This window comes from Python bivittatus, unplaced genomic scaffold (genome assembly GCF_059951505.1).
Source record: "Python bivittatus isolate LINGU-HERP-01145 unplaced genomic scaffold, Pbiv_v1 ctg000330_np1212, whole genome shotgun sequence".
NCBI classification, from domain to species: domain Eukaryota; kingdom Metazoa; phylum Chordata; class Lepidosauria; order Squamata; family Pythonidae; genus Python; species Python bivittatus.
Window position 1 is genome coordinate 25,730,911 of NW_028277058.1, and position 26,550 is coordinate 25,757,460.

The following is a 26,550-nucleotide window of genomic DNA, read 5'->3' on the forward strand; positions in this document are numbered from 1 at the left end:
CTGAGAAAAGTTGATGTTGCTGTGGCGGCCATGAACTTCTGAGCTAACCAGATTCAACACCACTTGGGACAAGCTAATGTCTCTAAGAACTATGAATTGGGGAAACCCCACCACCAACCTAGTGACAGAATTGAGCAACTCAGGCAGGGATGCATGGCAGGGAGGTCAGTATAGCAGCTACAATGCCAATTGATTTCTAGAGCCCAGCTTCAGCTACAAGGCCTTAGATCTGGTTACCTGTGGTGCAATGCCTGCAAAGCCATTAAGACTTCTTGTTAACAACAGCTACACCCACCCACCCCTGCCTCCTGGTTCATAGCTGGTACCACACTTGAAAGCTAGGAAGGCATATCCAAGAGAGAAGCACTTGCATTTGGGTACTATCAGCTCTTGGTGATATATGCCAGGTCAGCACCCTCATCCAGAATGAGATCATGGATGAGGGCAGGCTTGTTACAAAGTAACCTGGCATTTAGCAGCAATAGCTAGAGACCAGGGCCACTGAGGATCTAGTGACCTGGAACCAGGATTAACAGGGGTTGGAATGCAGAATCAGTTTCAAGCATATGCCTTGTTTGCTCCTCTGATTTCGTAACTGGTCTATTTACCCTTATTTGATTTCTGTTGCTCTGGACCTTGGTGTCTACCTAACCTAATTTCCCACTTGCCTCTAGCATAGTTTATAATCCTCCTAATCCCCTCTAAAAGTTGTTACTGAGGTGTAATTTTTGACATAACTTTGTGTAGACACACATTTTTTAAATTATATAACAGTAGCTTGGTATGTACAGTGAGCAAAGGTAATGGGTAATACATGCTTTCATGATTGGAAAAAAGAAACTATATTATAAGATTGGAAGAATATCCATTCTCTGTCAAGTATACTCAGGTATATTAGCATATATATTATTTGTCAAGCCTTAACTTTGCTTAAACAATATTTTACCAATAGATCCTGTGTACTGCATATGTAGTCATTCTGTGAAATCTCATTTTGAAGAGTGTTATACATTTTTTAAACAATAATATACAAGTTAGTATGTTTTAAGTTGTCAAGAGTCACTGGGAGTTGGATGGTATATAAATTTAATAAATTATTATCCTATTTTTCCTGTTAAATTGTTTTTAAATGTTAATCATTTAATTAGGTATGTGTTTATTTGTGTGACTAGCTGCAATGAGTAAATGAAAGATGTTTTTCTTTTTTTCTTTTTTCCTTTTTTCCATTTTTTAAAATGGAAAGGTTTACCTGAAACTTAATATTAATTCTTTCAACTTCTATGCTTTTAATTTTCAAGTACCATAAAGTTCATGAATATGATGGATTACATTAATTCAGTATAACCTGTCTTGATGGTGATATGTCCTACCATTAAAAATCAGCCTTTGCAGTACTCCCTGAATGTCTCTTCTATGCTATATTTTACACTGGAGTCTTGTGTTTCAGGTTCTAAGATTAGAAATAGAAAAGTCTAATTTCAAATGAGAGTGCAGAATTAATGGCAGTAAACATAAAACATTTTAAAGGATTTAGAAACATATAAAGGATAAGCATATAATCATATAATTTTGTTTGTCAAATCCTTTGCTGCAATAACAATTAAATGAAATTAGAAAGGAAAGCTGAGTTGGTATATGACCAAACAAGAATCAAAATAACTATTTTTAATTGACCTCTTTCTTTGCTCAATGTATTTACAAACAAAATGGATCTACAGGATGTAAATATACTTAAAAATCTTACAGCAACATACACCGCAGCCACTTTAACGTATGTGGACTTGAACTCCCAGAATTCTGGGAGTTGAAGTCCACATACGTTAAAGTGGCTGAGGTTGAGAAACTCTGCTTTAAACAATGGAATTACTGAAACTTATTTTAATATATATTTGCAGAACAATGGTATATCTACAGTATCAACAATATAAAAAAACACCAACATTCTTTTCTCCTTAAAGCAGATATAGTGACAGCAATTTATTAATACAGTTTCTATTCTTTAAAAAATACAAAAGAATGAATAGTAATTTATCAGATGATGAAATGATGCATGAGTTTCTACCATGTTTAGCTGCTGTGGCATACTCTTCAGTAAAGGAATGAACTTTACTCATAATATATATTATAAGTAAATTTCACCAGCAATTTTAAATAATTTTCATTTTCCATTAAAATTCCATAATTCATTTATTTTTATATTTTATGAATTCAGTCCAGTACTTGAATTCAGTCCCGTTATTAGGACAAAGTTGCTTTACATCTGTTTCTTTAAATTTATCTTGTGTTAGCTTTAAATTTATTTTGTGTTACTTTTAGTAATTTTAGACTGTCATTAAGAGTTTTTATCTTTGTCAAGTCTTAACTATAATATATGTCTAAAATACTTGGCTATACTGGGGAGAGTTGAGACAATATTCTTTGCTTTTTATTTCAGTAACTTATTGTGAGAGCCAGTTTGGTATAGTGGTTATAGCACCAGACTGGAAACCAGCAGACCATGACTTCTAGTCCCACTGTAAGCATGAAGCCAGCTGGGTGACTTGGGCCAGTTACACACTCTCAAGTGGAAGATTATGGATATAACAGGAAAGGAAAATATGGTGGAAATGGGGGAAGTGATGGCAGCGGAAGAGAGATTGGAAATAGTCATAGTACAATCACTTGATAGAGCTGATTGTGATACCAGCTTGTGATACCACCACTTGAAACCTGCTCCATCTGGCTGGTTTTCTAGCTGCAAGGTAGGCACAAAAAGATAGATTCTTGCTGTAGATAATCACTTCAGAAGAAATCTGGTTCACCTCCTCTTTAAGAACTCTGGCATAAGCAGACTACCTAAATACTTGACTTTTCCTAGAACAGGATGGTACAAGCCCTTGATGATCACTTGAAAACTTCAACTGATGCCAGATATCTGTATGCTCACATAGCTGTTGTGTTACATGTAATTCAAGGTACTGGTTGTTACAAAGTTCTAAAGGGCTTGGGATCTGGGATAGTGTGAGAGTACTTATCCCACGTAAAATGAACATGCCCAACAAATGTAAACCAAAAATGTCTACTGCAGATCCCCTCCCCCACCTGGACATTTGGTGGGAGGGTTTGGAAATGGGCAATATTTGTAGAGGGTAGTCTTTCCTATGGCTGTCATGACCACCTGAGAACAGTCAAGACCTGGCTGTTACAGAAGACTTTTAATAATTTATTCTATTGAATAAAGGAAGGATCCATGCCATGAATATTGTATTATGCTGCATTATTGTAGTATTGTCATTCAGTATTTGTATATTGTATTTTATCACATTTTGACTGAGCATGTACTTCTTAGATTCTGACAGAATGAAGCAATATAAAACTCTTATAAATAAATAAATCTGGAGGCCACAGGTTGCCTAATTATGCTTTAAAAAGTATAGTGTGTATGTGTGAAATATTTATCAGCTTACAAATAAGAACATGTTTGTTTCATGCTCAAATGATAGAACTTAAATAAAAAAAAAACTTATCCTTTAATTTAATTTGAAATGATGCAGTATACTGCTCAAGAAAGTGAGCTATGAATAGTTTATCTTGCTTTTACCATGAATTGAGAGGAAAATCCTATGGGATGTTTCCAGCGATGGAAATCATTCCATCAGTAACTTGAAGGTTTTCTGACCCTCTGGAGTAATCTTTTTCAGCATATGGAAGGCTTCAGTGAGAAGAATAGGAGACAATCTGCTGGCCAGAATATGTGGATACCAAAGGCAAATTATATATTTACTTTGTATGGAACCAAAATATACTGACTTTCAAGTCTTTAACATACATAAACTTTTGGCTACCTATCCTACTTGTTTGGTGAGCTATTAAATTGGTGTCTCTCTCTTGAGAAATTTCTCTAATTTTCAGCCACAATTTTTTTTGGTTACTACTATTACTACTTGTATGGAGTTTAAAATGTAGGAAGTAATACTATTCTGATAATATATAGTACTGTGCAAAAGTTTTAGGCAGGTGTGAAAAAATGCTGTAAAGTAAGAATGCTTTCAAAAATATATATTGTAATTGTTTATGTGTATCAATTTACAAAATGCAAAGTGAGCAAACAGAAGAAAAATCTAAATCAAATCAATATTTGGTGTGACTACCCTTTAGCTTCAAACCAGCATCAATTCTTACACTTTCACACTTGTACACTTGCACAAAGTCAGGGATCTTATAGGATTAGTCAGGTGTATGATTAACCAATTATACCAAGCAGGTGCTAATGATCATCAATTTCATATGTAGGTTGAAACACAGTCATTAACTAAAACAGAAACAGCTGTGCAGGAGGCTTAAAACTGGGTGAGGAACAGCCAAACTCTGCTACTAAGGTGAGGTTGTAGAAGACAGTTTCATGTCACAGGTCATACATCATGGCAAGACTGAGTACAGCAACAAGACACAAGGTAGTTATACTGCATCAGCAAGGTCTCTCCCAGGCAAAAATTTCAAGCAGGCTGAGGTTTCAAGATGTGCTGTTCAAGCTCTTTTGAAGAAGCACAAAGAAATGAGCAACGTTGAGGACTGTAGACACAGTGGTCAGCCAAGGAAACTTAATGCAGCAGATGAAAGATCATGCTTACTTCCCTTTGACATTGGAAGATGTCCAGCAGTGCCATCAGCACAGAACTGGTGGAAACCAGTGGGACCCAGGTACACACATCTACTGTCTGGAGAAGTCTATCCAGAAGTGGTCTTCATGGAAGAATTGTGGCCAAAAAGCCATACCTGTGATGTGGAAACAAGGCTAAGTGGCTCAACTGTGCATGAAAACATAGGAATTGGGGTGCAGAAAAATGGCAGCAGGTGCTCTGGACTGGTGAGTCAAAATTTGAAATATTTGGCTGTAGCAGGAGGTGGTTTGTTCACCGAAGGGCTGGAGATCGGTACAATAATGTGTGTCTGCAGGCAACAGTGAAGGATGGTGGAGGTTCCTTGAAAGTTTGGGGCTGCGTTTCTGCAAATGGAGTTGGAGATTTGGTCAGGATCAGTGGTATCCTCAATGCTGAGAAATACAGGCAGGTACTTATCCATCATGCCATACCATACCATCAGGGAGGTGTGTGATTGGCCCCAAATTTATTCTGCAGCAGGACAGTGGCCCCAAACATACAGCCAATGTCATTAAGAACTATCTTCTGTGTAAAGAAGGAGTAGTAGTCCTGGAAGTGATGGTTTGGCCCCCACAAAGCCCTGATCTCAACATCATAGAGTCTGGGATTATATGAAAAGACAGAAGGATTTGAGGCAGCCTACATCCACAGGAGATCTGTGATTAGTTTTCCAAGATGTTTGGAACAACATACCCGCCGAGTTCCTTCAAAAACTCTGTGCAAGTGTACCTAGAAGAATTGATGCTGTTTTGAAGGCAAAGGGTGGTCATACCAAATATTGATTTGATTTGGATTTCTCTTCTGTTTGCTCACTTTGCATTTTGTAAATTGATAAACATAAACAATTACAATATATATTTTTGAAAGTATTCTTACTTTACAGCATTTTTTTCACACCTGCCTAAAACTTTGGCACAGTACTGTACCTTTTTGTGTGAATTTAATATCAAAATAAAAAACAATGTTGTTAATTTCAGTGATAGTCTTTTAGTAATCCTATTTATAGTTGTCATGTAGTTTGATTCTTTTTATATTTCTTTTATTTTTTAGCCGAGCAATCAAGACAAACCAAGATCTCCTTCCTGAAACACCATGGATGCAGTTATTCTATAATGACTTTTGGGGCACTCTTCTGACTCACAGTGGGAGCCATAAATCCTACCGACCTCTCTGCACACTCTCTTTTCGCATTAATTATGCTATTGGAGGAATGGATCCTTGGAGTTACCATCTCGTAAACGTCCTTCTACATGCAGCAGTCACGGGTCTTTTCACTAATTTTTCTCGAGTGCTATTTGGTGATGGACACTGGACCTTACTAGCCGGTTTGCTATTTGCTTCTCATCCCATTCACACTGAAGCCGTGGCAGGCATTGTGGGAAGGGCTGATATTGGAGCTTGCCTTTTCTTCCTGCTCTCCCTCGTCTGTTATATCAAACACTGCTGTACGAGAAACTGCTCAGAAGGAACCTGGGGCTGGATCTTGGGTGCCGGTCTGTGCGCCACCTGCAGCATGTTATGGAAGGAGCAAGGAGTGACTGTGCTAGCAGTGTCAGCAGTTTACGATGTGTTTGTATTTCATAGGCTAAAAATGCACCAAATTGTTCCCGCCGTCTATAAGGTGAGTGGAGTTGCATTTTGCAGCAGCAGACAAATAGACAGATTTTATCAAACAGTGCAATGAAATATCTGATAGCTCAATCTGTCCTTGTTTTTTTTTTCCCCAGCAGCAACAGGCACTATACTTTAAACTCTGAAAGGATTCAGTTATTTTTATTAAACAAGGACCATGCTCCCCTTAATTCCCTTGGGCAAATGTTATTGTTTCTTCCACTAAGAATTCTGTGTGTATAGGAAGGGTGGGGGGGTATTCTCCTTTTTATTATTTATTTGTCTATCCCACAGGCTTACATTCAGCGAAATCATAATTGACTTAGGGCAGCTTACAATAATATATAACACAAACAGGTTTGTATTTCTATAATACAAACAGGTATAACTTTAGTAAACAAAGGGGTTGTACAAAGCATTTGAAACTAATGCTTTGCAGAGCCTGCAACTTTGATTGGGAAGCAGCTGTCTTTGAACCCTTAAAGCAACTAAGGCAGTTTGCAAGACTTCTGTGACTGCTTTGATAGCTGTCCCTGGCTGTATCTGCATGTGAAGTAGACAAGTGAGCATTGCAAAAGAAGTGGTCATTGTAATGATTCAAAGAAAACTATTTTGTATGTACTGTAATCCTATAGTTTGTGAGGCATATCTTTCAATTATCTCACACAGTCCTAGTAAACCCTGATCTGTATACCACTTATGGTCCCAGAGTTTCATTTTAGTTTGTTTTTTATCCCCACCCCACCCCACCCCACCCCTGAGGGTTAATTGAGGCTGTGATTTGATGGGCTACTAAAGTAGTTCAAAGTAAATCAAGCTTTTTGTTCTAAGACATCAAATCAAGTTACAAGGTAAACCTAGTCGGTCCTTCCACGTTGCTGTTTTTTGAAAAAATGAACCTAGGGTTGTATATAGATGGAATGATGCTTTTTCTGCAAACAGTCATTTTATATAACTATTCCAAGGCCTGCAGAGCTACCACAATAACATGAAACACAATTTCATCAAGTGAATAGACTTTGCAGAGAATTGTAATTATAGAAGCCGTGCACATTCAGTTGCCTAATTCTTCTGCCGCTGCATTTCCGAGCCTGAGCATGGGGGTGCTAATCAACTTTGCAGATTGCAGTATTGTGTCCAATTAGTACTACAGAACTTATTTATGTCTCTGTGCATTATGTTTGCCTCCATATTGCCCTGCCTTTTTCATGTGAAGTAAAGGGCATGACAATATTTTGATTTAAAATGCATTGAAATCACGTCTTCATTGGCTGTGTTATTAACGGTGCTGTTGAATGCTTGGCTTTTATATTTTCTGAGTGTAAATGACACCAATGTGCAATATATAGTTGGAGAAATGCCTGCTAAATATCTTCCAATACTGTAAAGAATAAGGGCAATCTTTTATTATGAATCCAAGTTTTATTTAAAGGGTATAATAGTTTTTCCATAGAATCATAAAACTGTAGGGTTGGAATGACCACAAGGATCATTTAGTCCAACCCTCTGAAGTGTGCAGGAAAATCAACTAAACCATACACGTGGGCTGTCTGTCTGCTCTTAGAAATCTCCAGAGATGGAGAACCCATAGATAGATTCTTCTGCTGTTGTATAGATCTGTCAGGAAGTTTTTTTTATTATTATTATATTTAACTGAAATCTAGGTTACAACTCACAGTCATTATTTCTGCTCCTAGCTTCTATGGAAAGTAGTTTCTGATCATTTTCCCTGTAGCTTCCCTTTATATTCCTGAGCGTGGCTATTTCCAGACTGAACATCTCCTTTAGCCTATTATCTTGTAGGGCATGTCCACAAGTCTCTAAATCATCTTCATTGTCGTCTTCTGAACCTCCTCTAATTGTCAATATCTTTCTGTAAATGTCATGCCCAGAATCGTACACAGTATTCAAAGTGTTGTCTCCCCAAAGCCAGGAAGTGAAGAATGATAACTTCATGTTTCTTTCATACACTGCTTCCAATGCAGCCCAGAACTGTGTTAGCCCTTCACTGTTGACTCATGTTCAGATTGTTGTCAGTGACCACACCCAAATCCTTCTCAGTGTTCCCAGGTCATGAATTCCCCATTTTGTATGTATGTGTCCTACATTCTTTTTTTCCTTCAATGTACGTAATACCATACATGTCTCCCTGTTAAAAGAAATCCTTCTTCTCAGCCCAGTCTTTCAGTGAGAATATGGAACCTAAGAAACATAAGCATGGAATTAAAAGATGGCACTAACATAGGGATGTCAATGTATAGTTGGGGATAGGGAAGCAGAGGATAGGGAAGCAGAGGAACTGTGGAATAAAATCAAAGAAATGGTTAAGGATGAAGGTGGAAAGAGACTGCCAAAGACCAAGAAGCAGAAGAAAGGAAACTGCATGTCAGAACAAATGGTAGAATTTGCCGGGAAGAGAAGAGAAGTCAAAGCAACAAAGTCAAAGATCTCAGGAAGGAACTTACTAAATAATTTCAGAGAACTGTTAGAAAAAACAAGGAACAGTATTACAACAACATATATAAAGACATTGAAGATGGGTACAGACATGGAAAAGTTTTCTGAACTCAGAAACAGATTCCATCCTTAAATTAGTATTGTAAAAAAATCCCAATGGACATATAGTAACAGATTTGAAGAAGACCAAAGAAAGATGAAGGAGTATACTGAAATTCTGCACAGAAGAAATGTCAACACCCCAAATACCTTAGAAGATATTAGCTATTTACAAAAACCTTTAGTACTAGAATATGAAGTTAGATCAGCACTCCAGGCATTATCAAGCAGGAAGGCTACAGGAATTGATGGAATACCTACAGAGGTATTGCAGAGAACAAAAGAATCTGTAAAGGTTTTAACTGAACTGTGCCAGTAAATCTGGAGAACAGCACAGTGGCCAATAAACTGGAAAAGATCAGTCTACATACTAGTACCAAAGAAGGAAGATATAACAGAATGTTCAAACTGTTGTACAATAACCTTAATTTTATTTGTTTCCAAAATAATACTTAGAATCATCCGATACAGGTTAGAGGCCTATGTGGAAAAGGAGATGTTCAAGCTGGCTTTAGAAAGAGCCAAGGAACAAGAAACATTATTGCTGATACGTTCTGGATAATTAAGAAAGCAAAACAATACCAAAACCAAGTCAATATGCAGTTCAATAATTATAGAAAGGCCTTTGATTGTGTTGACCAAGTCAAGTTGCAAAATGTCATTGGGAAAAAGGGAGTCTAAAAAATCTCATTGCTTTCATGTGAAACTCACATACAGGTCAAGAAGCCACAGTCTGGACACATCGTGGCAAAACAGATTGGCTTCAGGTTGACAAAGGAATGAAAAATGGCTGTATACTTTCCCCTTCTTTATTCAGTCTGTATGCTGAATATATATTGAGGGAAGCTGTATTGGAAAAAAGATGGACATGGTTTTAAAATTGGAAAAAGAAAATATCAATAACCTGTACTATACTGATGATACTATTCTAATAGCTGAAAATATAAATGATTTGGAGCTCTAGTAGTGAAAGTCAAAGAGCGGAGTAAAAGCATGGGACTAAGATTAAATGCAAAGTAGACCAAACTCATTATAATGGGTCCAGCAACCGAGCCTTAGAACTGACAAGATATTGAAGTGGTAGATAGCTTCTACCTTTTTGATCAACCATCAAAATGAACCAGCAATCAAGAAATGCGCCACAGACTAGCACTTGGTAGGGTAGCAATGAAGATTTTGGAAAAGATATTCAAATATGATGTATCTATACCTACAGAATTCAGCAGGCAGTGGTTTTAACTCTGACACTCAGTGGAAGTGAAATTTGGACTTTAAAGGATCAGGATAGAAAGAGTGCTGGTGCTTTTGAACGCTGGGGTTAAAGAAGACTCCTGAGAATACCATGGATAGCCAAGGTAACAAACAAACGGATCGTAGAACAATTCAATCCAGAGTTCTTACTCAAGGCACAAATGATGAGACTTAAAATAGCATGTTTTGGACACCTTGTGGGAATACCTAGTTCTGCTGAGAAGTCTATAATGCTGGGAGAAGTTGTAAGAAACAGGAGAAGAGGACGCCAACAGCAAGATGGCTGGATTCAGTTATAGCAGTGATGGGTGCACTACTGGAATCTGAAGGGCCAAGTTGGGGACAGATCATCCTAGAGAAAATCGATATAGTTACTAACAATTGACACTGACTTGATTGTACATAATTAATCAATACCAAATAACTAATTATCTGTAGCATTCAATGTGTTGCAATATGGTGATGGGCAGCCTTATCAATCATTTAGGGTTGTATAGTATGGAAATCTTTATTAAAAATTAAGGAAATTTATTTTTATTTTAGGGAAGCTATAGAGGTGTAATGCTTCAAGAATGGCATGGGGACCAAAATAGTATTTGTAATGCATGGAGTTCTCCTTTTTGCTGCTTGATCAAAATGTATATTACTTGAAGATTTGAGAGTTAAAACAATAGAGTCACCCTTAAGTAATGGCATAAAATTGAATTATTATGAAATCTGGTATTATAATATCTTAATTATCACTTTAAATCTTAAAATCCAGTTCTAGGACTTATTGCACTGGCAGTTAATTTTTTTTAGGGAAACAAAGTGCTAAATTCAGTATCTGAAATGTTGTATATTAATTGCAATAACGTATTGAAAAAAATTAATCTTCACAGTCTTTTATTTCCCCTACAAGGTCATCCATTTAAGCGGTTTTTCTCAAAACATGAGCATTTTAATAATAACAAAGACATCCTTGTATAAAACCCCTTAGCTGAATGGGCCAGTACGTTTTAGTAAATTATCTTTTTAACAATGATGCCAGGAATATTTGGACATTATTGGGACCTACAAGTGTTACAAGACACTTGTGAGCTTGTAAGGATCTTTTACAGCACTTAGGACAATATTGTCTATTTATAATTAGAAAACAATTGGTCCTTAGCAAAAAAGGAAAAAGAATCCCAACAACCTGGTTTGTAGTAAATAATTGTTAGATTTAGAATGTTGCCTGACCCCTTTCCAGTTCTCTTATTTCCACATAAGTGTTCTGAGACAAATGTGCCTTTAAAAGTGCACTAAACTGTTAAACATGGCCTTTGTGTGTGCTGTGCATTTTTATACTTTGAAGAGCAGAATAAAAGGTTAGAAGCACAACTGATTATTCACTTGTAGAATAGATGCATTCAAGGTTGTTCAACTGAGATTTAATTTCTCTAGCATTTATATCTCATTATAAACGTGTGAAAGTCTGAACAAATATTTATTTGTGTTTGTTTCTGTCCTGGAGTTTCCTGCATCCTAGAAAACAACAGGTGCTATTAAAACAACAAGAGCATACTAACTGCAGTTCTTAGTAAACAGATCCAATAGCTAGAGAAGATAATTTCGTGATTACTCTTCTTTGAAATGCCATATTACAATATAATTTGAGTGCCATCATTAAGCTAAAAATTACACCAAAAAAATAGCTGCAACAGAAGAAGCAAAGGAGAATAATAAAAACAGGCAATGGTTTTGTGATCGTTTAGCAATTTTGATTGAATAAATAGAGGACTCCAAAATCATGCGATTCCCTCTGTCTGCTTTGTTTTCTACTATTGCTTTGTTTATAAAGCCTGGTGGACATAAAGACCTCTTAGGTTTGCAAGCTTTACACAACTTAATAAAGGGAATGCTAGTTAGCATTAACAGTATACATTTTTGGTGTTGCAGCACTTTAATCATATAACTGTATTTATAAATATCTAAACAGCCATTTATATTTCTTCTTAAAGTTATGGAGAAAATAGTTAAAGGGAAATTTCAAGAATTCCAAGGACATCATTCAGAAGTTCCAAATCTTTATAGTAAACTATGTTTTGATAATAAGATAGGTTGTTACAGCAAAATCTCTTGAGTGTTTAAAAGGCAAGATGTAGTCAATCAGAGGATATGTTAATTCATCCCATTTTATTTATTTATTTGGTGTATTGCTTTTATATTCTGGTCTAAACTGAGTATATGTCCTCATATATTGTTTAAGTCAGAGGTGAAAAAGTAATCTCCAGAGCTTCCCCCCAATGAATTTGACTAAAAACAACTACAAAATTGTTTCTTTCTTCTTTCTTGGAACTGGAGAGCCAAGGAGGAGCAAAATTTATGCATTAAATTCATGCAGAGACACAGAGACAATTTAACCTGTGAACCAAGCCCTAAAGGCTGTGCCCACTTTTGGACTTGACATGTTTTGACATAACATCTAAAGCAACAATATAATACAGCCACTGGAATTTGTGCCAATCATAGCACACTGTAATTGTGGTATGTAACTGTAATGTAAATTAAATGTCACAAAATGAAGGACTACAGATGATTGATACGAGAAAAAGAATAATTCTTTATCTAGGTATGGTGATGGATATTCTGTTAGATGAAAAGTGCAAAAGTAATAATTGAAGTAAAAGAAAAAATTCCAAAGAAGTTATTCCAGCCCTTTAAGTTTTGCCAACATACTTAATATGCCTGGCTGCCATTTAATTTTATTAGCTATGTTTCTGAATATTCCCCTGCTAACTTTGTATTTTAATAAATAACGTGGCTGGTTTTAAAGTTTTTTACATGTTATTGTTATATAAATTATTACTCTATGTTTGAATTCATATTTAGTAATTTTACTGGGCAAAATAAAATATTGCAAGCTGGACCTTCTCCTTACCCCTGTATCTTCCACACACCTTTAAAATCTATCTCGGGATATAGTGTACCTCTGAAGCAGATTTTGAGGTTATGAGAAATATTGCCTGGGGAAGGACTGCATTTTGATTTCACTTACAGAAATTATGTGTGAGAAGCACATCATTTATTTTTGGTCTTAGTGCTTTTCCTTTCCTTTGTAAGTTTTAATACATTGTTTTTAAATGGAAAACTGTGATGAAATGCTTTAAGTGAATTATTGTTGTTGTTATCTAATATTTTTAACTTTTTTGTTAAAAAGTTGCTGCTTCATACCAGGATCAGCTTTTTGTCTTTTTGCTTTTTAAGATCACATTTTCTTCTATGTTTCCTTGCCATTATATGTAGGCAAGCCATCTCTTGGTAAAAAGAGAAGTACAATAAGCAAAGAATAAACAGTAAAAACGGAAATAAAATGAACAAAATTCCTTGTGATTTATAAATCTTTGCCTCATTATTTAAAGCATTTCAGAATATACTCTCATATAAATTAAGTAACCAAGGCTCATAATCAGATGTAATTCTAATGAAGTGATTAAACAGGAATTATTCAAGGGTTCCAATACTAAGAAAGATGCAGTCAGTGTATTATTTAAAAGGACAGATTAATACCTTCCATTACATATTTGTCCTGTATGTTAAGGGATTAGAGTTCAAAGTTACAATGGTGCTGAACAAAGGAACATACGACCAGTGCCCGAAGTTATGGCCATTGCATAACCTAACTTAACCACACAGTTATGTGATCAAAATTTGGGTGTTTGGCAGCCCACCGGCACTTATGACCACAGAGGTGCTGCAGCTCCTCCCCACCTGTTTTCCCTATCTTTGCCCTTTTGGCCCCCTGCACTCCACAGTTCCTGCCACCCTAGTTGACCATCATCATTATCTTGCTCCCACTGCTGAGCAGCCTGGACCTTTGTGAGGCAGCTGCTGGCCTCAAGAGGCTTTCTTCCCCATGGCGGTTTCTTCACAAGACCTGGGGAAGTTGGCTCACGTGGCCAGCAGCCACCTCATGAAAGGCCAGGCAGGGCATGCTTCATCGGGAGCAAGAAGATGGTGAAGGTCAGCTGGGGTGGCAGAGTGCAAGGTGTCAGAGGGCAGGGCAGCTGGGCTGGGGTGGCTGCAGCTTCCTGGGGTGGCCGCTTTGTGCCATGCCGCTGGGTGGTGGCTTTGTGCCGCAGTGCTAGGGCCTCCTTTGCTGGCTGGGGCTTCGTGGGGTGGCAGCGGGAGCCAGGAAGCCCCTTTGTGCCATGCGGATGGGCTGGGCTTTGCGTGGTGCAAAGGGGCTTCCTGGCGTGCTGCAGTTCTGGGGTTTTCTGGTTTTTGCTAGGGCTGGGCTTGGTGCAGTGCAAAGGGGCTTTCTGGCATGCTGCAGCTCTGGGGCTTTTTGCAGCCCCATAGCCACAGCATGCCAGAAACCCCATTTGTGCCGCGTGAAGCCCCAGCCCAGCAGCACAGCAGCACAGCACAGAGGGGCTTCCTGGTGCGACATGGCTCATGTCAGAACCATGGCGTGCCAATAAGCCCCTGAGCTGCAGTGTGTTCTTTCCCCGGCCTTCCTGAGCTTGCATTGCACCACAGCACCCTCCTCCCCCAACTTGTGCGTGGCCTGCACTGGCCCTTGCAGGTGTCCCCCACCCCACCCCACAGCACCCATATGATCCTTACATGGGATTCCTGCATCTTCCCACTTAATGACCCATGCCTCTTGGGTTGTGATGGCAACCATGACTGCCCAGATTGCCATTGCTTAGCAATTTGGTCACATGATGTCATATGACCACATCGCTTAGTGATGGAAATTCTGGTCCCAGTTGTCATAAGTTGAGGACTACCATGCTGTAAAAGACTCAAATCTTAAGTAACAGCAAAAAAAAAAAGTGAAAACATTTAATGTCTTCCAGAAGTTATTTTTCATTTTCATTTCTCTTCGAAACAAAAGGTGAGACTAGGTTTTTCACAGTAATTTGTACACATGGTTCTTGCCTATTGCTGAATTGAAGAATAGGATTGCTTTTCCTCAGGGACATTTAAACTTCAGGGTTTGGGTAGATCTTTTCCTTTTCTCAGAAGGCTATTTGTTACCTTTTAGATAGAAAAATAAAGTGTGCTAGGAAAGAAAAATCTATAGGTACTAAAATGTATTGTTTTGCAAAGGTTCATATTTTACATAAAATATACTAGTCAACATGTGGGAAACATTTTTTTGGAGATGTAGCACTGGAAGTTAATTGATGTATTTCACAGAAAAGTTTGTTGCCAGAATTTTAGATCATTTTAAGCAGTGTCAGTGTTCAGGGAGGATACTTCAGGAGTACAATATAACTAGTTTTAATGTTGAGGCATGGAAAAAAGCTGAATATGGAATAGGCATGTGGAAATACGTTACTTATATAATGGTCTGTTTCACCATTTACTGTTTGTTCATTACACTCTCCCTTTTACCAAGAGATAAGATGAGCATGATATGTGTATCTTCATCAGAGCTCCTACATCTGGGCTGCAAAAAAATCTAGACATCTACAATGTCTGAAAAGAATGAACATTGTCTGAATGAGGGTATGAATGTGCACCAGTGGAAGGTAGGCAAAAACCTTCCTGGATACAGCTTCCACATTCCGTTTGGAAGTACTGTAGGTCTGAGTCCAGGAAGTTTCCTACGATGCAGTCTGTTACTTAAGGGAAGTGCTTGCCTGCCTGCTTGACCTGGACCAGGGAGCCAACCTTTCTTCCTTGGTGACCACTGAATAGACACCTTTGCTCCTTAAGGTGGGAGTGGAACTGTCCATTAAGTTAGGGATGGAACCACTGTAAGACAGTGCCTTTCCAAACCTCTGCAGACAATCCAGAAGGATGATATGATCATGGTATCAGAAACTGCTCCTGTCTAGGTTACCTACCAGCAAGACCAATCCCATTCCATGCCCATGCCTTAATCTTGACTGAAGGGAATCCAGATAATCCATTTCCTCTATGGCTCTCAGCAGCTGAATTCTCATCACAGTCTCAACAGACTTCCCTAAAAAGGAAGATTGGAGACTGGACTACAATTGTCAACTATGGCCAGATTCAGGAAGTGCCTCTTTAAGAAGGGACACTTCACATTATCTTGGAGCCTGGAGACATCATCCTCTATTATAAAGAGGCATTGACAACCTTCTGGATATAGCCAACTATACCTCCACCTGTTTCCTGAAGGAACCAGGAGGAGCAGGGTTCCAGAGCACAAGTGGCAAAAGTCATGCTGGAAATATCAATATGTATCTCAGATAGTTGTGTATAAATGGGTTTGATTGAGTCAATGAGCATTATGTGGGCATGAGAAGGGTAATCAGTAGCAATCAACATAAATTTATCTGCACTGCATTTGTAAGTTACTTATTTGATTAATTTTGTGCTTGGAATTTTTTATGCTCACAGTATATGAAAAATCATCAGTATGCATTATGTATACTGCCAAATATTCAAAAAGTTTCTTCAACAATATAGTTTATTATTTTGGTTATTGCCTTTTATCCTATATTGTATCACAGAGTAAAACAGTTCAGCACCCCCACAGTATAAATGCAGCATTAAAAAAGTGCTGAAAAAATACTGTTAAATTACTGAAAGTAGTTAAAATTAGCTTAAATTCCTTATTGTAGAAAGGTCACCATGAATAAAACTAAAATTTGTCATAATTTTCTTTTTCTTTTTATTGTTCTCTGCAATATTCTAAAAATACTCAGTGACTCCATGCTGGCATAACAATAAACGATAATGAATTGTAAAAAGCCTTGAGTGTTTTCACCTATGAATTCTTCTAACATGTCCTCTTCTGCAGTTGCTGTGAGCAGAAAACCAGAAAGTAACATTTCCGTTTTTATTAACTCTGTATATTATTATGACTTAAGCATAAAAACTGTGCTCTTAGTTATAGTTAAAACAAGTCATATATTACATTTTGAAATCTGTTTGTTTAAATAAATCATAGTTCAAATGTTTTGTCTAAATTTAGACGTACTTTAGTCATATATAATTTTAGACATACTATTGCCAAACAGCAATAAGTTGAAAATGGAAATGAAAATTTCCATTCTCTGCATGGTTCCACAGAAGATGGAAGTAGGTGGAAGACTGGAAAAGGAAAGCTGAGACTCATGCTTGTAATGACAAACCATAGTTTACTGAATACAATCTATGAGTGTTATAATGTTCTGTTGCATTTTTTTCTGCTTTGCTTTGCTGCCTATAGTTGGATCCACAAGGTTGTTATTGAGTAGCAATCTCATATCATTTTTAAAGATTTTTTTTGTAAAGTACAATTCAAATAATTAGTATTAAAATAAACTTTAAAAAATATAAATGTTTTCTTTCAGATTTCATTCTTTGCCAAATTCTATGCTTGAATCCATATATATGTATTTGAAAATGACAAATAGAAGATAAAAGAGCACAAATAGAAACATGACTTTACATTCACTTTCATTTGCTTTACAATCATGGCATCATAGAGCTACAAGGGGCTGCTAGGCCATATATTCCAATCCCATGCTTCAAGCAGAAACAAAATTAAAGCCTTATGTCTTATTTAAAAACAAAATGAAACTGTTGGGCATTAATACTTTGATACTAATTATTAACTTCAGATCCTTTCTGTTAGACTAGTGTTTCTCAACCTAAAGATGTGTGGACTTCAACTCCCAGAATTCCCCACTATTCTGGGAGTTGAAGTCCACACATCTTAAAGTTGCTGAGGTTGAGAAACACTGTATTAGAAAGTGTCCTCCTGTAGGTCCTAGGAGTTGGACCTTCTTTATAGCTGCACCTGCTATATCTCGTGAGATCTGGTGGGCCCCAATCCTGTTGCCCTTTCATAAAGCATTGAAGATCTGGATGTTCTCATAGGCATTTGGGCTAGATGGTGGAGAGAGCCCTATTGGTTGGTTAATTGTGGTTTGATGACTGAAGTGGTACACTTTTTTTTTTTTTTGATTCCAGCCATATTATGGTTACTTTGTATATTGTTTACTTTGTGTTTTGCTTTTGCTTTTAATTTTCTGTAAGCTGCCTAGAGTCACTATTTATAACTACAATGGGTGGCTATATGAATTGTTTAAATAAATAAATAAATAAAAATATACATGTGAATTTGCATATTTTAGTTATCAGATTCCAGTAATAACATACACACAAACTAACATATCAGTCCTTCCTATTTTGACTCTGACATATTCGAATCTGACTTTCTATTTGAAAATTTAGATGAAATTGACCTGTTTATTCTAAATTGTTTACATGATTCAGAAGTAACTAAGACCTGCCCTGTCACATTTAATTTAATTCACTCTTGGTTAATATCCATTTGGCTTGTCAGAACATTTGTTATCAGCAATTTCTACCAGTGTAGAAAAGGAAGATTCAGAGCAGGCAGTGTGCCAGATGGTTCCTCTGTGTTCTGTTGGGTTTATTTGTGCTTCCATGATGAGTTCTTAATCCCTACTCATGTTCCTGGTTTACCCTATTTATCACTTCTATCAAACTGCTATATTGTTTACTTTCTTTGCCATTCCCAGCCTTTCCTCCAGTGAACACATTAACCATCCTGCTGAGTGGTGCATCAGATATATAGGTTTATAGATACAAATGTACTTTTTATTCAGGATTAAGAAATTCAGAGAGATCCGGTACTTCATTTTTAAGAAATACTTTTCAGTTTGGAAACAATCATGCACCTTAAAATCAAGTTAATTTATTATAGTTTAACCTTAACATATACTTCTTAATGGTTCAAGGAAGAGGTGAATTCAGTCTGAATTAATGTTTAGCTACCCTCATAGAACCATGGCATAGTAATTTTTTTAATGTGTTTAGGTTGGTTAATGACTGCCAGTTGTATAACATTTCTTAACAATTTTGCTATGCTTTCAGTGGCTCAATGATGTCAGGTTTAATTTTCTTTATTGCTTGGTTTATATCTCTTAATTTCAAGCTTCTGAGATGTGGTTGTCCATAAATAAAACATATCCACAACAATATCAATTTTAATTATACATTTAATTATAGTAGATTTGTTGACATACAGTAATTAGGGCCACTACTTTATCTTTCTTCCTGTAGATAATGGAATCAAAAATTCCTGCAAGCTTGTGGCACATTGGTTTCTTAGCCAGTAATAAGAGCTAAGAATGTAATTGAGTGTTGTGAACTTTCTTCCAGCTATGTGTTCACTTGAGTCTAAAAACAATGTCGTTTTCCATTATCTTAGATATAAGTTCCACTGGGAACTCTGCTGAATACCAAAAGGAAACCTAATGAATTTGTAAAATATACAACAATATTTTACAAAAATATATAACTAGATGTCACATGGATAAATGTATATCTAGCAGCAATTTAACTTTTCTTGATTCACTATTCTCTCAAGACTGACCTGTAGAAATTGAAACATTTGATAAAACACCACCCATATATTCTCTGAAAGCTCATAAAAGTTGAAAAGCATTTCAGGCAACAATTGACATATTGATGAAAATACTTCAGCTGGGGTATAATGGTTAAATTAGATAGAATTCCCAATAGATGCATACCTTTAGGAACTAATACCATTACTCCAGCCTACAGTGCAACTTGTCTAATCCCATGAGTTTAGTTATTAGCAAAGAGGGATGTATGTATGATGTAGTAAGAGTGGCAGCATTGTCAGTATAATTTAGCACATACTGTTCAGCTTCAATAATTGCAAAAGACCATGTAGGGTCAGAGGACAGCTTTAGATCATTAAAGTGACTTGCTATTAGACTAGCTGTCCCTTAACTGATTACAGCATGTAATTATTGCCAAAACCTGAAGTGCAGGCAGATTTAGAATTTCTGACTTAATTAAAAATATTTAACTGGTGAAATCAAACAATGTTAAGCCCTCTTGCATCCACAACTTACTATGGTGAACATAACAAGATGAGCTAATAAAAAGTGTGTTTTATCCTCCTCCCTCCCAAAAAGCAGTCCTTAAATTAGGACCCTACCCTAACCCTTAAATTATCTAACTTGTTTTGAATTATTAGTTCAAGTTGTCAAGATAATAACAAGCTCCCTGAGCTGGATTTTACTGTATGTGAAGAGTTTGGTATATGATCCTTTGGCATATTTATCTGGACTTAATAATGCCAGTTTTATTTGAATTATGGTTTGTGTTATGAATTGTTTATGAAGATATAGGTAGATGTGATCAATTTATATAGTGGAAGAATTGTAATAATTATAATCTCTAAATATAAGTGTTTGAAGAGGCACAGTATTTGAAATGGTGTTTCAATGCATAGCTTGATAATGATGACAAACAAAAAATATTTAGATATGCACGTTACCAAGTACTAGAATGGAGTCTTGCCTGTGGATGAATAGGAATACTGTACAAAGGAACATATAATATTGATATGGTAAATAGTAATAATTAGTTTGCTACATCAAGCTTTTCTGTGTAACCCAGGTAGTCTAAATTTGCTCTAGTTGCTAAGCCTCTGAGTCTTAAATATTTTTACTTGCCCTCCAGGAGCTCTTCAATTACAACAGTTCATCTTTCCTCATCATACAGCTGAAAATTAAATTTCAGCATGTGGAAAGCTACGTAGTATCAATACAGCTGTAAGATGATTTTGTTCACTCTCTTACAGTTTGGATAGGAAGAACTAGCATTACTAATTTGTCTGCAATTCAGTTAACACTATTTCTCCTAATGCATTATATGGAGAGTTAAGAAAACCATGTTTATTTGAGTAGAACATAAGGCTACCTATGCAGATTGAAATCTAAATATGCTGCAGCCTACATAATTTCTATTTGGAGAATCAATCCTATAAAGAAGTTACTAATTAGCATTTACATTTTGTATTTTGTGATATTTTTCTCTCTCCCTCCCCTTCTTAGCTGAATTCTTCTGTTTCTGTTTTCTTTCTGGAATTCCATGCTGATTGGAATATTTTATAGCTTCAAAAAGAGCATATTTGAATCTAGCTATCCTGTGTTGAAAAACTGTAAGATAATGGCAGATCTGACATGAACTATTTGTTAACTTTAGGACTGATGTATGACAGGAAGGAAGAGCTGGGTTGTTTAAATTGTATATGAAAGAAACAAAAAATAAAGTTTAGGATACAAATTGAGTGCAAAAAATATTGGTGTGCACTTTGAGAATATTCTTGTGCCTACTCTTTCTGCTGCTGGATCTCCCCAAAGCCTTTCTTAAAGTATTCAATAGAGTAGTTATGATGTAAAAGGGGCAGCGCAACTGGAAGTAGATGACTCTTTTCAGTGCATTCCTAACAGATACCTTCCTCTCACAAGTAGTGGCTTAATTCCTCTGTATAAGAACAGTCAAATTTTGGTGATATATTTTGATCATTTTTGTAGTCCATATATAAACGTGTACATTTTCTGGTTTTTGTTTTTGTTTTTTTTGGTCCAGTCTCCCTCATCTGTTTGGAATCTGCTTCTTTATGAATTTATGCTTAGACAGTGTCCAATACATTATGTGTGTGCCTGTATGTTGATGGTACAATGCTGAGTCGAAGGCACACGCGCGCACACAGACACACGCACCTGCCTTTATGTCAGACACAGGATGCACATTTACATATCTGAAGACAAATGTATATTTTCCAAGGCAAAGATATATGTTCTGAGTCACATACAGAATCAGATTTTCCTCAGCTGTTCTCTCTCAGCAGATGACTGAAGATTGATCCTTTTAGAACAACAGCAGAGGATGGGTACTGGAGCTTGGAAAAGGAGAGAACTAACTTTATTCTCCTGAGTCTCTGATTAAAGCTGGGAATTTGCAAGAAGCTGGAAAAGTCCAGGAAACCATATAGAGGACTTTTGCTTCAGGAATCCATTTATCTCCACAGAATGAGTAAATGCATCTAGCCAGAAAACCGTATTAGAATATTGGTCTTTATTTTCTTATGGTACTATTTCAATTCTTTTTTTGCTGTACGTTGCCCAGAGTCACTTCTTGTGAGATGGGCAGCCATATAAGTTTGATAAATAAATAAAATAAATAAATTATATTGCCTTTTGCTATATTTTTATGTTCAATATAAGTAATAGTGTGTCATTCTTCATAATTCAGGCTATACATAGCAATCTACATTTTTATTTAGGATCTTTCTGAAATCTGTATATTGGAATCCTCTGTCCCATCTTTTGATGGAAGATTTATAATGCAGCAGTGGGATATTTGGAACGTTACATTATTATATGTTCTTTTTCTTTTTTAAAATGAACCTGCTGTTCTGCCATAATCTGAATAGCTCTCCATTTTTTTTTAACTTTGAATGTATGCATTTTAATATTTAAAGTTGAAAAGTGATATTTACATTGCATTTTTTAAAATAAAATTTTATTTTGTTCATCTCTTGTGGGTTTGATTTATCTTCTATAAGAGGATAGGGAGGGTTGAATCTTCAGTTGCATGCCTCTAAGCTACAAGCCCAGGAGCTTGAATTATAACAATTATTTATTTTTTCCATGTTTATCTTTTAAACAGCAGAAAGGCAGCACAAGTAGTGTGAGACTGCTTTTTCTTTCACACACCAGGGTTAGGAGAAAATGAGGTGTTTCCTAGAAGATAACTGGTAGCAGCAGAAACTATCAAGTCACTAACTGAAAAGCCAGGGTATGAATACCTAGAGGATTTCTGGGAAAGGTGGCTTAAGATATCCAGTTCTCACCCTGTGCAGAAGTCAAGCTATGGGTACTGATTTATACTGAAAAAAATTAGGGGGATTATTATAATCCTGTTGGAAACACACCAGCTATTTGCTTTGAAGCTATGTGAACTGGAGTCTTCTAATTCCATTTGTATCAATAGAAGGAATTAATGATATAATGTATACCTACGTTTCCAGATTTATTTTGACAATGTATGAGATAGGATTCCATTGCACAATCCTATGCAGTTACATATTTTTCCTAACTTAGAGCACGTGGAGGAAAAGTGTTTTTCTTTTAGAAAGGAGTGTTGATAGGTTCATATCTATCTATCTTGATTTCTTCATTTACATGTATCCTTTCATCCATGTACAATTATAGCATATGGAAGCTGTGTTTTGGTAGTACCTTTCTCCTAGTCTTCTATTTTTCTTATGGATAGTGATACATACTGCAGTGCATATATAATTGTGCTAATCAGATTTTTAAAAAAATGTATTTTCAGTTATGATCTCTTAAGTTAGACCCTGTCTTTTTTTATTCAGTTTATTTTTTCCTTGGATGGTACACCTTCAGGCTTTAAAACCATATAATGCTGTCTTCAGTGGGTTGCAAGATTTATTAAACTAGGTTGTTCAATCAAAAGAAACTATTTCCTATTATAGTTTGGCTTTGGGGAGGGAGGAAATGTATATAGGTTATAGTGACAGAATGAAGCAACAGCTCATACATAGCAAATGCATCAAAAACAAGAGAAAACATATTGTAAATTACAGGAAATATACTTAGAGTATTTTGGAGCCCAGATAGAACCTTCTACATCAATGTGTGGTTTTCTCCTTTATTTTTCATTCAGAAACATTGATCACAACATGTTCATAATTTTAAGCATCCTATGTGTTCTATTTTGTTTCCCCCTGTTTCATCTGGACATATAGATAATTTTCAGTTCTGTACCAGTAAACAACCTCTTGGGGGCAATATGAACTATATTTGGACATGCCAGATATGTTGAAGAAAGCTAGTTGTTGTCCAATATATGACTTGCACTGTTTCCTAGTAAACCAGAGAAACAAATGACCAGAGCTCTATTGCACTTATTTGAAAGCAGTTTCTTGATCAAACCTATTTCTGCTCCTAAAATGGAATATATTATTGCTTGATTTTATAGCTTTCTCACTCAAGGCAAAGGGGAAAACACAGTACATACTACTTACATTGCATCAAAACCTAAGATTTCTTGAATATACTATTATCATTTCAGATAAGCAAAATTGTTGTGATTTGTTCATTCAGTACATGCTTTGTTTTTAAGTCTCCTGTGCTTTGCATTTGTGTTGATTGATTAAGACTTGAGAGGGACACAAAAACAAACTAGGAATAAGTCAAACCATAAACAAGCAATATATCTCTTAGTGACAAATTCAGCAGCAAATAATCCCTTAAACTTGCCTTTCAGTCTTAAACCATGGTTTATTCACACATTACACTGGCCTGACAAGCAAACCAAATTATGGTTTAACATAATGCTGATGCTTTAGGAAAAAGAAAGGTCTGAAGATAAACAGAATGAGAGAAGTGCACCAAGCAATATGTTTTGGGAGGATGAACAGGTTGAACAGGTATGTATGTATGTATGAGGTATGACCTCAGACAGGGATGGGATGGGGAAAGGAAAAAGGAAAGGAAAGGAAAGGAAAGGACTTTATTTCAAATGTCATTATCTTCTTGCCAATTTGCCTGCTGAGTTTTAGCATAACAGTAATGGGAAGAATCTTTTTCCCCTGCTGCTTTTTAGCCTGTTCTTCTAACCTTTGCTTCATATGCAAGCTTTCCTGCTCAGTCCTGTATTCAGCCGTACAAGACTTCTTTGTAATAAAAGCCAGTACACAAATTTCTCAGCTTGTTGTTTTCTTTTTTACCGATGATGTCACTTTTGAAATGCCTTAAATTCTGTTTAATTCCCCTTGGAAGCACAAGACAATGTAACAAGAAGTTGGCTGTCCCTCTGATTTCATATTCTTGAAACAAATACATAAACCACTAATATAATTAGTCAGACATTCAGCATAATGAAGATATAGTCAGATTTTTTTTCTTTGAAAATGTAATTACTAGTTCTGTTTTACTGTCTCCTTTCACCAAATGCATATAGAAGTTTTCCCTAGTTTTGGTTCCAGATGCTTCTAAAGGTTTTAAATAACTGCTGCATCTAGAAGTATAGCAAAGAATTGCCAAAATAAATACATAGCATAAACTTATTGTTATTTGACATAAGTGAAATGCCAGCACTTAGAGCTCTGTCTTTGCATTTTGTTTTCTGGCAACACTCATTGAATGCAAGTATGGAGGCTTCTGCCACTTTTGGTGACGTGGGGAACAATATATTTGCCTTCAGTCAGTTCACAACAATCTTTCCAAATTTGTTTCCTTGAAAACCCTATATATATATCTATATATATATCTATATATCTCTATCTCTATATATATTAATATAAACTTAAACTTCCCAGATTAGAATGTTGCATTGATATGAGAAAGCGTTTAGAAACTGGAAAACTTCCAACTGACTTGCACATGATACAGAGATATCTGTTAGAGAGGTCCGTTTGTAGATGCTCATAAGTGTGGAAGTAGTTCTAAATTGAGAAATGCAGCAGAATGTGTGTTGAATTATCAAATCAAGGTGGGAATTGATGTCTAAAGCAGGGTTTTCAAACTTTTTCAGGCTGTGGAATCTCTTTGATTTTTAAAAGATCCCAGAACTCCAGATCGAGAGGTAAAGCTCTGGTGACAGAAAATTGGAGATTTTTGCTCTTAGTCTCTCATCAAATTCTTGTGGAATCCTAGGGTTCTACAGAACACTATGGGGGGGGGGGCAACCCTGACCTAAAGCAGTGGAAATCATCTCCTACCACCTTTCCACACATATGAATGCTTCAGTTTATGTATATGTGTATGTATGATATACCATTTTAGATGTCTGGTTCAGAGTACTAGCATTTTTATGCGTCTTTCCAATAGCTGTGTTATTAGAAATCTAGCACCAAGTATAAATGTCGTTCATTTTTGTTCCAAGGCCATCGGAGTAGTTGGTAGTTAATATGTTGTTGGTCTATAGAGATGCTGACGTCTGTAGAAAGTGTTGAAGGGGACTCCCTTTGGACTGTGGGTTAGCACAGTAACCTGTGCTATCTGCTGGAGCAGATAAGGAATGAACCCTTTGGAATGGGAAGGACATCCTGCTGGGCTGCCAGCATAGACCTGAAGGTGGCATGACAGCTTGGCTGTCTGAATCATGTGGCAAACCAGTGGTAGAGCAGCAGTGCTATGATCAGCCATTTGGTGTTGTACAGCACTGGGTCAGAGGTATCACTGCTCACTCATTGAAGTGGTAATGGTGATTGAACTGGCTGCAGCCTGCATCTGATTGGTGGCAGTGATGGGTGTTTGTATGGGTCTACCTGTCTATCTGAGCAGTGGCAGTGACATTAGGTTGCTTGTCCTTGGTGTTTCAGAAGACTTGATCAATTGGAGATCCTTTGGGTGTTGTAAGGTTTATCTTTTGCACACTGGAGTGTGGGCTAGATGTCATTCTTGGGCTGCTCCCAAGTTTTCTCTATTTGGCCTGTGAAGAATTGACTGTGGAAAAGTAAAGGCCTGGAAAACTGTGAAGGGAAAGAGCCTAATTGGCTGGTATCGGGGGTCTAGTTTTTGCTGGGAGATTGATATTGTTCTTCCCTGTAGGTGTAAGATGGAGGGTGTCATTGACCCCCACTTCCTTCCCAATTTGGCAGGGATAGTGGTATGTTTTAGAACTCTAGCTATTCTCATGAGAACAGGGCTAGTAATGAGGGTTGTGTGGTGTGTGTGTGTGT

At 36.6% G+C, this 26,550-nt stretch overlaps 1 protein-coding gene across 4 annotated transcripts in view; it reads left to right on the top strand.

Moving 5' to 3' along the window:
* TMTC2 (transmembrane O-mannosyltransferase targeting cadherins 2) overlaps nucleotides 1-26,550 on the top strand; it is a 218,470-nt gene that overhangs the window by 85,827 nt on the left and 106,093 nt on the right. For 3 of the 4 annotated variants that reach the window (XM_088141856.1, XM_088141854.1, XM_088141857.1), the window contains exon 2: nucleotides 5,691-6,261. The exons of the other annotated variant lie outside the window; for it this stretch is intronic. In XM_088141856.1, the coding sequence (XP_087997982.1) occupies nucleotides 5,691-6,261 (571 nt within the window). The remainder of the gene's footprint in view (nucleotides 1-5,690; nucleotides 6,262-26,550) is intronic. 4 annotated transcript variants of the gene reach the window in all.